The sequence below is a fragment of the Dioscorea cayenensis genome, chromosome 4 (genome assembly GCF_009730915.1).
Source record: "Dioscorea cayenensis subsp. rotundata cultivar TDr96_F1 chromosome 4, TDr96_F1_v2_PseudoChromosome.rev07_lg8_w22 25.fasta, whole genome shotgun sequence".
In the NCBI taxonomy this organism is placed as follows: domain Eukaryota; kingdom Viridiplantae; phylum Streptophyta; class Magnoliopsida; order Dioscoreales; family Dioscoreaceae; genus Dioscorea; species Dioscorea cayenensis.
The window spans coordinates 5,850,736-5,863,128 of record NC_052474.1 but is presented as its reverse complement, the minus strand read 5'-3'; the positions used below and the strand labels follow the sequence as shown (position 1 = coordinate 5,863,128).

Here is a 12,393-nt window from a genome sequence, read left to right as displayed (position 1 = left end):
ATTATTATTACGATTAGGATCGAATAGTTAAGAAAAAAAGAATATTGTACATCTCTTTTTTAACTGTAATTATTTATAATATTATTATTTATCTTCTTTTATACTGCTAATAGCACTATTTACATAACAATGTTTATCAGAAAAGATGATATAAAACTAATTCAACAGAACTTCCGTAGAACATTTCTAGATGACCGCTATTATATAGGTTTATAACTAAATACTGTTTATTAGGAAGAATAATATAAAATCATTGAATTGAATTCCAACAGTTGATAGAGGGATGTTCATATAACCTTTCTAGATGACTGATATCAAATATGTTTATAAGAATAATAAGTTAACCATGCTTGAAAATTCTCAAATATATGGGTTTACAGGGTTAAAGGCACAAAATTTAAATTTTGTATGAGTTTTTTAAATAAAAATATTTCACGGGTAACTGCGAAAAAACCGCAGTTATTTTAGCGCGAAGGGTATTATCGTCATTACGTACATAAGAACCTTCGCTCTTGTGGATTTCTATCATTCCCGCAAGAGAGCGAGAAAACAGTGTGAGTGTTTCCAAAGTTGGAACTTTTGATCTCTCGAATCGATTCCTTGAGAATTTTGCTTTTGATTCGGAGAGAAATTCTGGAAGTTGAATGCCTTGATCGCTGGTTTTTTTCTGTTTTGTTCTTGAATTGGTCTGTATGGGGAGCTGGATGTTCAGGAAATCGAAGAGTTTCGCCTCTGAGCTGCTCCCGAAGAGCTTCAAGGCTGAAAAATGGTAACAATATTTGATGTATTTTGATGAATCACATGAATTTAATGACTTTTTTTCGATCCATTTTGGGTTTTTTTTTTATTCTGCATTAAGTTTTCGATTGGTTCGTCGTTTTTGTTTATTTTGATTTTGATTTTTAAAGAGATTATATGGATTTTTCGGTTGCGTTTTAGTTTTTCGTGATGATTATTGATATTCTTTATTTGTTCCTATGTTGTTTTAGGTCAAATTTTGGGCGTTTGATCCGAATGGATATATTGTTTTCTTCTTCATCTTCTTCTTTTTTGAGCTTTAGATTCTCTGGTTTCTATGTCTATTTAGGTTATTTTTGCTAAAAATTATGATTTTGGGGAGTTTTGTTAATGGCTCTTGATTGTTACCATTCCATATGGATTAATTTTCACGATTTCTGGATGGGTTCTTAGGTGTTTTCTTTCTTGGTAAATAAATGTTGATTTTGAGTATTGATGATGGTTTTGATGTGAAATGAATTGCAGCAAGATAGCACTAAAGCTCGTGAGAACGCGTTTAACGCTTACAAAGAACAAGAAGGGGATCCAGGTGAAGCAGATGCGCCGGGATATAGCGATGCTCTTGGCGGGCGGCCAAGATCAAACTGCTCTAGTCCGGGTACATGTTCTTCTTCTTTTATGTATATATGTACCAAGATTAATAGAATTAATTTCAAAATGTGAATTTTTTTGGGATCTGATTCATTTGAATAAATTTATGATCTAATATTTAGTTCTGTTTTTGATGAGTTTGATATTTGCCTGTCTAATTTTATAATATGTTTGATCTTGTCATCCTTTTCAGGTCGAGCATGTAATCAGGGAAGAGAAGAACCTGTCAGTCTATGAGCTGATAGATATATACTGTGAACTTATCATTGCCCGGTTGCCAATTATTGAGTTACAGAAGTAAGTTTGATTTGATCTTCATTATTGTGATCGAGTTTGCAATTGCATGTGCAGGGAAAAAAATTATATAATACTTTTGTTATTGTTTTCAATGTTTGGCCGGTTGTTTCTTTGGTTGTTACTGAATGATCCATGTGTTCTCTATGAAATTGATGGTAGACAGGCTCATATCACGAAGTAAATTCACTTGCTTAATTGCATTTCCTTAATTGATACTAATTTGCTGGTAATTGCCATCTTCACTGACTATTTTAGTGGTATACTTGATATAAATTGTTCATCAATTGAGAGCATTATGTTTATTTTCCAGCTGTTTGTAGCCAATTATGCTTTATTTTCAGGAATTGCCCTGTTGAGTTGAAGGAAGCCATTTCTAGTGTTATATTTGCATCCTCAAGATGTGCTGACATTCCAGAAATCATTGATGTCCGAAAGCAGTTTGTAGCAAAATATGGGAAAGAATTCATAATCGCAGCACTTGAGGTTCGACCAGAATGTGGAGTTAGCAGCATGGTAAGTTTTACCGGGATTGAGTAAGCGTGGACATTTTTTATGATGGAACTCAACTTTTTAGTAATAGTAAGTTCTTTCAGTAGTTTTACTAGCTGATTTTTATTGAGGTTGTGTTCTGGCCTTGTTGCATTTAGTTGGTTGAGAAACTGTCAGCAAAAGCACCTGATTCTAAGACAAAAATGAAGACCTTGTCTTCAATTGCTGAAGAATTTAATATCAAATGGGATATCAAGTCATTGGAAGATCAGAACCACATGCCTAGTGATGACTCGCTGGTATGGTTAGAATTCATATTCACTGGTTTCTCACATGGATTGCTGATCCTATTTGGTGTAAATTGAGCTTCTCCTGTTTATTTTTTCACCAGGCCGGACCTAAAACATTTGCAAGTGCCAGCCAGACGCCGAAGGAATCACCCAATGCAAACTACTCACCCACACCCAGCATAATGAATGAACAGAGTCAGAGAATGTCTCAGAATGATGTAGTCAGCAAAACACCTAGTTTTAAAGATTCCCCCAGGTCAAGCATTAATACAATGTCAATGCCTTTAACTGCATCTCACTCAAGATTTTCAGGTAACTTGAAACAATGAACTTTTCTGTATGGTTTTGTTGTTATGGTCTTGCAACTAGACTTAAATCAGATGAACGGTTTTCATGTGTATTTATATATTATTTTGGAACAGAGAACAGAGGGAGCAGATCTAGCTGGGAAGAGGTTAATTCAGCATATCAAACAGACGGTTCCTTGAATCAGCAAAATTGGAATATGGGATTCAAGGATGCAACTTCAGCTGCTCAGGCAGCCGCAGAATCTGCAGAAAGAGCTAGTGTTGCTGCTAGAGCTGCTGCTGAACTTGCAAGGCGTGAAAGTGCTTCATACAATGAAATAAAACAAAATATTAAGGAGTCTGTGCCTGTACAATTCAATGAAATAAAACAATCATCAGAGTCAGTGATGGAAGCAGAAGACAGAAATACAGATGAAGTGCCACAGGCTAGATCAGAGAAAGCAGGCAGAAGAAATTATGATTATATTAATCCTAGTAGATCGTTCAGTTACTCTCCATCTTATTCCCATGAACTATCCTCTGATGATGATCTGTTGGAGGTCAATAGGAAAACTGAAGGGAGACCTTATGATTATGCAACATTTGATGATTCAGATGGCCAAAGTTCTGATGGAGGGGATGTGATAGACAATATCATGCGCGAAGAAGCAATGAAGTCTACGAACTTGCAACACAATCACATGTTTCCTGACAATGTAGAATTCATTTCTCCTCCATTGCCTGATATTAATTATCCGTACATGTCCTATGATTCCAATACCGAGGAGAGGGAAAGGCTAAGTTTGGGTAGGCTAACTGGTGGCTTCAGGAATAAAGGTTTTCCTGACCCACCTTATATGAGGCAGAGGGACCCTCTGCCTGGTACTCCAGTACCATCAAAACCAGTTCATACAAGAGCCATGGAAGGATGTGTTGCCAGTCAGGAGAAGTCACTGGAGCCAAATTTGCACGGCTGCAGGACTGATGCAAGCCCTTCTGGTGTTTTTCGAGGCTTTGATAAGTTTATAGGGTCAGATCTACATCGTAGCAGTGAAAGAAGAGTTCATGTAGCTGAGAGTTCACCTACTTTGAGTAGAGTTGCAAGAAATAATTCTGATATTGAGGAACAAACTCTTTACCATCAGAACCAAGCATCAATAAATTCAGAAAACCTGGTTTATGATTCATACAGCCTGAAATCAATGGCAAGGGATGCCAAGTTATATAGCTCACGAGCATATGGCCGTTCAAAGAGTGCCTTATTGCCACCCAAAGAAATAAATATTGCACCCTCTATTGAGAAAAATGTTTCTTTCTCAGAGAAGGCATTTTCAAGTCGTGGAGTTTCAAATGAAGAATTCCCTTATCAACAACAAACTGTTAGAACAAACAGGGAATCAATGAATTGTTTTGATCAAGATGTTGTCAAGGCAGAGCCACAGTATATACTTGGATTTAGGAGTGATAGATGTGATGACCTCTCTCGGACTAGGGACCTACCATCAGCTAATGTTTACGGATACCATGCCCGTTCTTGTGCATACACTGAAATGGAAAGTGAATTCTTTGGAGGAAGTTTTTCATCTGAACCTATTAATACAGAAAATAGAGGGATGCACTTAGACAGAAGAGATAGTTCAAGAAGTTCAGAGCAAAACATTTCACTCAAACAATCTTCAATGGCTTCCTCCAATGTGGATTCTTTATTACACAAGAAAAATCTCCACAAATCGCAAGTAAACTCGGAGGTTTCCAAGATACCATCACGTGAGAGCTCATTCAAAAGTGTTTCTCATGTTCACCCAAAACTTCCTGATTATGATACCATTGTTGCTCATTTCCAGGCTCTCCGAGCAAACCGGCAGTGATGATAGGTATTGTGCTTTTGCTTCTTGTGTGTTCCCTGTTGTCGATAAACCAATGATTTGTTTGCCACTCGAAGTTTATAATGATATGTACAGTCAGTACAGATGCCATTCTAACTTTGCCTTGTATTATTGTATATTAATATTTGTGAGCTAGTCAAATTTTCTGGTGCTATGTTAGCAGTTGGTGATACTTCATATCTGAAAAGTTTTTTGCATTTTGGGTTCATGTATTCCTTGTCTGCTTTGCTTTTATAGCATTGTGTGCAACTCCTGGCAATAGTGAACATAAGTTCCTATCTAATTTCTATTCAAAGTGTTGATGTTGTTAAACTGACAGTCAAACGCCAAAGCACCATTCTTGTTGAGATCCAAATTCATTACTTGCCAGTCTCTCCCACATCCTCCAGCTGAAGATTTGGAATTTTGTTCCTTGTTTCCTGAGGACAATTTGGGTGCTGAAAGTCTTCTCTGACCAAAATTCTTCCTATTCACTTTCATATATTGATGGTCTAATTCTGACATGGTTTATAGATATTGCATGGTTAGCTTATATTTACACTTTTGATTGAAAAAAACTTGTTAGGCATCTTACTGGTATCATGAGAGACCCAAAAGCACTGAGGCCTTATTTGGGATTTTAAAAAAGAAGGGTATGGCATTCTCAGTACTTGTGTATCATGATAATGGTTGATGGTGTTTTCCAATGAGACAACTGGATATATGATTGCTTGACTTGCCACAATAATTCCAAGCATGCCTGGTGATCAGGAAAAGAAGCAAATGTGGTAAGCTTTTGGTTTTCTACTTGAATATATTTTTCTTAAAATTTGATTGGTAATATGGTTGGCAGAGTTAATGAATGTGAAGAATTGTTCTGGCTGAAACATTACTGTCAATGGTCTGTTTATGTTACAGTTATATATCTATGGCATTGTTGTTTGGCAGATGAACTTGAAGAGATTAGTTTCATTAGTACCAGACTAGTTATATATGGCTTTTCATCTGTTTTTCCTCTCTTCTGTGATCTTATGATGTACTACAAGCTCACTTTGAGTATGAAATGGGAACATGATGAAGAAAACATTGATTGTGGCGGTGACCGGTTTTACTTGAGATTACGATGACCAACCTTGATATAAAAAGATAGATCAATGTACTGAGGAACAAGATGCTTGAAGGACATGATAAATTGGGCACTGATTTGAAATTTCAGTTATTGGCCTTCATTAGGCTCACATGTTTCTCTTGCAGATATTATCATCATTTCCTTTAACATTAAAGTTTCATATTCTCTGTGTCCAGTCTGGAACTCAAAGCTTTATGTACAACAGAGAGGACCAATCCAATTTTGAGCATGAAATTATTGATTTCTCACTTCATGGAAGGTAGTATTCCAACTGTCAGAATTATTTCAAGATTTCTTCTTATTTTCTTCCTCTGTTATTTCTACTCATCAGTAATCCATCATTTTTAGTTTTTTTCTGCAAATTTGAACACTTATTCATTTGCTCTTTGTATTAAATTGCAGATGCCCCTTTTTTTATCTTGTTTTAAGTTTTTACAGACCAATTGGAATCTTCAACTTGCTTCTCATAGCTCTCTCATGCATGTAGTCTATTGAATGCAATCAATCAATTACTCACAATGCTTTTGTGGAAAAAAGGATTGGATTCCAACATGACATATCAGCAAATTGAAAGTGGTTGTCAGTAGTGGTTTTCTCATGCTTATTCCGGTCAACTTGTTTTTATCACTTTAACAGTGATTCAGAATCTTGAACTAGTTGCCTTGTTTATGCTAATGGCCTCTGTGTCACCAGACACGCATGCAGAGCATGTTGCCTATTTTACTAGTCAAATTTTTTGTTTGTTTGTTTGTTTTCTACTTTTATTTATTTATTCATATCTTCATGTTTTACCATATTTACCCCTGTACATTGTTGCAATTACACATGTATCTCTGTTCAGGCAGCAGGGGGTGTATATATGTGCCCAAAAATCTTTTATTATGCCTATTAAAAAATAGGTTTAATTCTTTATTTAGTACCTAAAATTAGAATTTATCCCTGAAGATCCAAGAGGCGATTTAGAGAATCTTCATCAGGATACTACTGAGGCCACTCAGAGGATCAAACGCTCCCTCAACTTTCTGGGCACTAGACCCACTGATTTCATCGGCGATTTGGTGCACATTGCTGATCAAGAGTAGTCCTCCTATCCTTAGTAAATGGCGGGAGCACTGTGTCTCAGACGGTTGACTTCGCCGTCCCGAACTATCTCATTTTTCTCTTTCTTCCTGCTCTTGCTTTCATCTGCTTTTCCCTCATCCCCGGTGAGGGATTTCGATGATATTATTTTTTTCTAGACTTTTCTTGTTCGTGATCTTTCATGTTGTACTCCTCTCTTCTCTTTTTTATTAATAAATTGGTGGTTTATCCACTTTATTAAAAAGTTAGCCTTTTATATGTGAAATGACCAAAAATCCTTTGATTGATCAGAAATCAAGTATAATGGACATCTATTTACCGTTGCTAGGGGTATTTTAAGAAGCAAATAAGTATATTTTATTTGTGATTTTAAGAATAAAAAAAAATTAATTGTGAACGCTATTTTAAAATTTTGGTGATTTCCATTGTCTTCTTGACATGGACATCTATTTATTCTAGATCAATTGGGTAATAAACATATTTTTTTTATAAAACAGAGGCTAATAAATAATTAGATATATTTTGAGGAGCATACAAACAAATAAAAGAAAAACTACAAAAATCTCTTTATATATTTTCATCCTCATCATATAATCCCTTCATCGTAGAGTTTGGCTCTTGTTGTTTATGCTTTGTTTTTTATGTATTTTTTTTCTTTGTTAATGAATATAGTTTATTCATTTTTTAAAAAAAAATAATCCCTTTGGCGTTTTTATTTAATTTTTTTTATGAGGTTATATATTCTCAAAAACTTAATAAATATTAAAAAATACCCTAGTACCGAGCCATAGAGTGTGTCACTGTGTGCACATGTAATTTAAAAATACGAGTTTTAAAAATCAAGATTCTTTTAAAATTTAATAAATTTCAATGTTAATTTTCTAAAAAATTGAAAGGATGATAGAGATGTGCTATTATTTTTAATAAATAAATAACAATAATATGTATAAAATTCGCTGATATTTTAATGATCGAGCAATAAAAGTATTTGATTCTTATACGAGAATAAGACAATCAAATTGTCTCTCAATAAGTGTTGTAGGTCTATGTGGTTGTTTGTACACACTATAAAATAAAACAAAATAAAATAATAAAAATAAAAAATAGAAATTTGTTGAGGCATTAAATGAATTTGTTTTTAGTTGAGGGATGGGAGTGAGAGTCTGAGACTGAGAGGGAAGAGCAGGTGTTTTGAGTCTTTGAGAAATGTGTGACCAGAATGGAGTCTTGAATTGATACATACACTCACTGACAAAAGAGTTGATTCCCAAGGATAGCTACAATTGGGAGGTCACACCCCTCCATAGGCACCACCACCACTATCACCACCATTACCACCTCTTATGATCCTTGAGATACAAACAAGAAGATGTCTGCACACTTGACTGCTATGCTATCATATTCATATTTGCCCCTCTTTCTTATTCCATATATACCCCTCAATTTATGGCTGAAATTTTCTTCTACATTTATTTCATTTTTATATGTATATATATGTGAATGGAAATCTCAATGAGTTCAGGGGAAGGAGTGATGGGTACTTTTGGTTTTTCAAAGATTTAGTAACATTTTTAAACAAACATTAGTATATACTCTCTCTCAGGGTCGACGTACATTTTTTTTTAATAATATGGATAAATCACTAATTTATATAAAAAAAAACAGTATAAACTAAATAAAAAATAAAACAAATAAAATGAGCAAGAGACAGGACGCAGTAACCAAAGATGAAGCACACTCTAAAAGGAAAAAAAAACATTAAAGTGAAGAGTAAATAAAAGAACAAATAACAGCTGAGAAGATAAAGTTCACTTTCGACCTGTGTGCATTTTAAAATTTTTTTTTTCGTATCACAAATTATTTGTCCATATACATAATTTAAAAATTAATTTTAAAATTTAACCTTAAATCATAATTTTAGTGGATGAAAAATGAAAAAAATAAAAAAAAAAATGGAAACTAAATATGAATGATATTTTTAATTTAAATTATTTTCTTATTTTTTTTAAAAACAATTAAGATAAGCAGTTATAATGAAACGAAAAGAAAAGAGTATAATATAACCAAAAAAAAAAGGTCATTGGTAACCCTCGATTTATGTTAAAAACTTTTTGCATTTATATTTACATACATGTGAATGGAAGCTCATGGGAAGGAGGGAAGGGTAGTTTTGGTTTTTCAAAGAGTTGGTAAAGTTTTTTAACCAAAATTAATTAATATTGGCCAATAACTAAAGGATATTTGCAAATAGCACTGATATTTAAGGTTTTTTTTTAAAATTTTTTTTTTTTAATAAAAAGATCTGAACAGTAATATTACTGGTTTGCTTGGTGTTTTTATTAGTATTTTTATTTTTATTTTTTATATATTTGCTTTTGGAGCGTGTATCTAAAGCCATAATCAATGGCTGAAGGAGCTCTCGTGAAACCCGGGGCCCTTTGTTCACTCTACATATCCATTGCCTCTGTTGTCCAAACCAAGCAATCCTTGGCCATTATAGCACCCACCCACCAACTCTCCATTCTCTTCACTCATCCGTTGCTTTCTCTTCTCTCCATTTGTCTTGTGTTTGTTTCTTTATTTTCATGAATGAAGCTCATGCACTTCTTGCTCTCAGGTATTCTGTTTCTGTTGATTAGTAGTTTGATGATATCTTTTTAGTTTTGTCAAGAAAGGAAGCAGCTTTTTCCAAGCCAAAGACTTTGTGTTGTTTGTCTGGTACTGTTCTTGAATGAAGTTCATTCAACATTGTTACTCTTTTGGTTCTCAGGTATTCTTTTCTGTTTGTGTTTATTAGTTTTGCTAAACTCTCTGGATTTGTTAAGAAAAGGAATCAGCTTTTTTTAAGCCATAAACATCATTGTGTTGTTTGTTTGGTGGTGTTCTTGAATGAAGTTCATTCAACATTTTTACTCTTTTGGTTCTCAGGTATTCTTTTCTGTTTGTATTTATTATTTTGCTAAACTCTCTGGATTTGTTAAGAAAGGAATCAGCTTTTTTAAGCCATAAACATCATTGTGTTGTTTGTTTGGTGGTGTTCTTGAATGAAGTTCATTCAACGTTGTTACTCTTTTGGTTCTCAGGTATTCTTTTCTGTCTGTGTTTATTAGTTTGCTAGGATCTTTAAAATTTGTGAAGAAAAGGAACCAGGTTTTTCAAGACAAAAATATGGTGTTGTTTTATTTGGTCATTTTCTTGAATGAAGTTCATAACATTTTTACTCCTTTTGGTTCTCAGGTATTCTTCTGATTGTGCTTATTAGTGTGATAAAATATTTGGATTTATTAAGAAAGGAACCAGTTTTTTTAAGCCAAAAACATTGAGGTGTTTGATTGGTGATGTTTCTGAATGAAGTTCATGTAACATTGCTACTCTTTTTGTTCGTAGGTGTTCTTTTGTTTGTGTTTGTTAGTCTGATAAAATCCTTGGATTTATCAAGACAGGAACCAAAATCATTGTGTTTATTTGGTTATGTTTTTGAATAAAGTTCATGAAACTTTTTTATTCTTTTGGTTCTCAGGTATTTTTCAGGTATTTTTCTGTTTTTATTTATTAGTCTACTTAAATCATTGGATTGGTCCAAAAAAAAAACCAGCTTTTTCAAGGGAAAAACATTGTGCTGTTTGTTTGGTGATATTCATGAATAAAGTTCATTCAAAATTGTTATTCAAGTGGTCCTTAAGTATTACTCTGTTTGTGTTTTCTGCTAAAATATTTGGATTTCTCAAAAAAGGAACCAATTTTCATCCCAATAATCCTCCATTTATGTGCTTCTTGTTTTTGTTTTTTGATGTTCATGAGTGAAGTTCATACTCCTTTGTTCTCAGGTATTCCAATTGCGTCGATCACCCTGTTTAATCTTTAGTTTTGTCAATAAAGGAAACAACTTTTGATCTTTTTATCCGTTGCTTTGTTTTCTTATTTTCAATTCAATGATTCAAAAAAATATGTTTACAGAGATTTATTTTTATAATTCAGTGATATTTAATTCTTCATTTTTCTTTGCAACAGCTCAAAGATTTGATCTTCAATGATGCAAAACTCAACTGCATTGCCAACTTCTCAACAACAACAACAACAGCAGCAGCAGCAGCAGCAAATCAAGTGTCCAAGGTGTGACTCTACAAACACAAAATTCAGCTACTACAACAACTACAATCTCTCCCAGCCCCAGGCATTACTGCAAGTCTTGCCGCCGATACTGGACTCTAGGCGGCGCTCTCCGTGACGTTCCCTGTCGGCGGTGGCTCCCGTAAATCCTCCAAACGCTCCAAGCATTCACTTAACTCATCTCCAGAGCCTCTTGAACTGAACCTCATTACTGCAGATACAATGATTGATCAAGATGAGAGAATGCTTGATATCAATGAGAGTTTCACTTCTCTTCTTTCATCTGGTGGTCATTTTACAGAGCTTCTGGATGGATTTAGCTTTCCAAATTCAAGTAGTTTGTCTGAGTTTGATTCAAATGTGTTTGAGCTGCAGAATTCTTCTGACACTGCTGCTGCTGCTGGTGCTGCTGCTGGTGCTAATGACAAGCCATTGCAGCATGAGAGTTTGCTGGGTTTGCATGGCTGGTGGATGTCTTGATCTTTCTCTTCTTTGATTTTCATGTGTTTCTTTTTTCAACTTTTTTTTTGAGAGAAAAATTAATGTGTTCTTTCATGATTTACTGCTTGGTTATCTGGCGTTTGGTTTTATTGTTCTTTGTTCTGGTTGGTTAACTTCCTTATTTTAATGCTAGTTTCTTTTCTTCTTTTTTTTGTGATTATGTATTAAAATTTGTTGATAATTCATATGGAGTTATGGTTGGTATTATGTTTGCAAAGTATGTATTTTATTAATGGAAACAAGTACTCTCATTACAAGGCTGTGAAATATTTTTTGCTTTCATTGTTTTGATTAATGTTTGTTGTTGGTCTTACTTGTTCTTAAAAGAAAAGATTTGAAGAGCTAATGAAATCTCGATTTATTGGGCCGGGTTCTTGGTGTAGAATATATATATTTTGTCAAAGAGGTGGATTTGAATCTCAATTCACGCATGTTCTTGAGAGAATAAATATTATTTTTTGTAAAAAAATAAAAAATAAAAAATTTGAGAGCCAAACCTTATTATAATTTTTTTATGGTTTAAAACTAAAAAAAAAACATAATTGATGGACTAAAATAATTTTATCACATTACATCATTTTATTAAAGAATAATAATAGATATATAAAATAATAACACATTTCCATTTATTTAAATAACAAAAAATACGCATATACAATAAAAAATAATAATAATTTGCAGTGTTTGTTACAATAGATTGATCATAAGTAGAGTTTTTTTTTAAAAAAAATTCCTGAATAGACAAAGGCAATGTTATGGATAACTAACAGAACAAGGAAAATTTATGATTTTATTCCGGAATAAACAGCTAAGTTTTGATAAATTCAATATAATTTAATCCTAAACTTAATATATGAAATGTTGCAAGTTTAGGGAGAGATAAAGGGTATGGAAAGCATTTCAACAATTTTGCACTCGTGATCAAATAATTATCAATAATTGGTTAAATTTGAAAT

At 33.5% G+C, this 12,393-nt stretch overlaps 1 protein-coding gene and 1 long non-coding RNA gene across 6 annotated transcripts; both read left to right on the top strand.

Moving 5' to 3' along the window:
• Positions 1 to 548: 548 nt before the first annotated feature.
• Positions 549 to 6,801, top strand: LOC120258561. 3 transcript variants are annotated; one of them, XR_005536013.1, is made up of 10 exons: positions 549 to 769; positions 1,264 to 1,396; positions 1,583 to 1,686; positions 2,028 to 2,199; positions 2,334 to 2,474; positions 2,567 to 2,777; positions 2,888 to 4,626; positions 5,204 to 5,405; positions 5,923 to 6,005; positions 6,692 to 6,801. XR_005536013.1 is itself a non-coding variant. In XM_039266023.1 (8 exons), the coding sequence occupies exons 1-7, from the start codon at positions 693 to 695 to the stop codon at positions 4,618 to 4,620; spliced, it is 2,571 nt and encodes an 856-aa protein (XP_039121957.1). In that variant the 5' UTR covers positions 549 to 692; the 3' UTR covers positions 4,621 to 4,626; positions 5,204 to 6,789. The 3 variants fall into 3 exon arrangements, 2 of the variants coding, with proteins under 2 accessions (XP_039121957.1, XP_039121956.1); XM_039266023.1 differs by having other exon boundaries at positions 5,204 to 6,789; XM_039266022.1 differs by lacking the exons at positions 5,204 to 5,405; positions 5,923 to 6,005; positions 6,692 to 6,801 and having other exon boundaries at positions 2,888 to 4,810.
• A 2,418-nt stretch (positions 6,802 to 9,219) lies between these two features.
• LOC120258564 lies at positions 9,220 to 11,582 on the top strand. Of its 3 annotated transcripts, none has more exons than XR_005536014.1 (2): positions 9,220 to 9,596; positions 10,838 to 11,582. It is a non-coding gene; the product is annotated as an uncharacterized LOC120258564 (long non-coding RNA). The 3 variants fall into 3 exon arrangements; XR_005536016.1 differs by having other exon boundaries at positions 9,220 to 9,909; XR_005536015.1 differs by having other exon boundaries at positions 9,221 to 9,443.
• Positions 11,583 to 12,393: the final 811 nt, after the last annotated feature.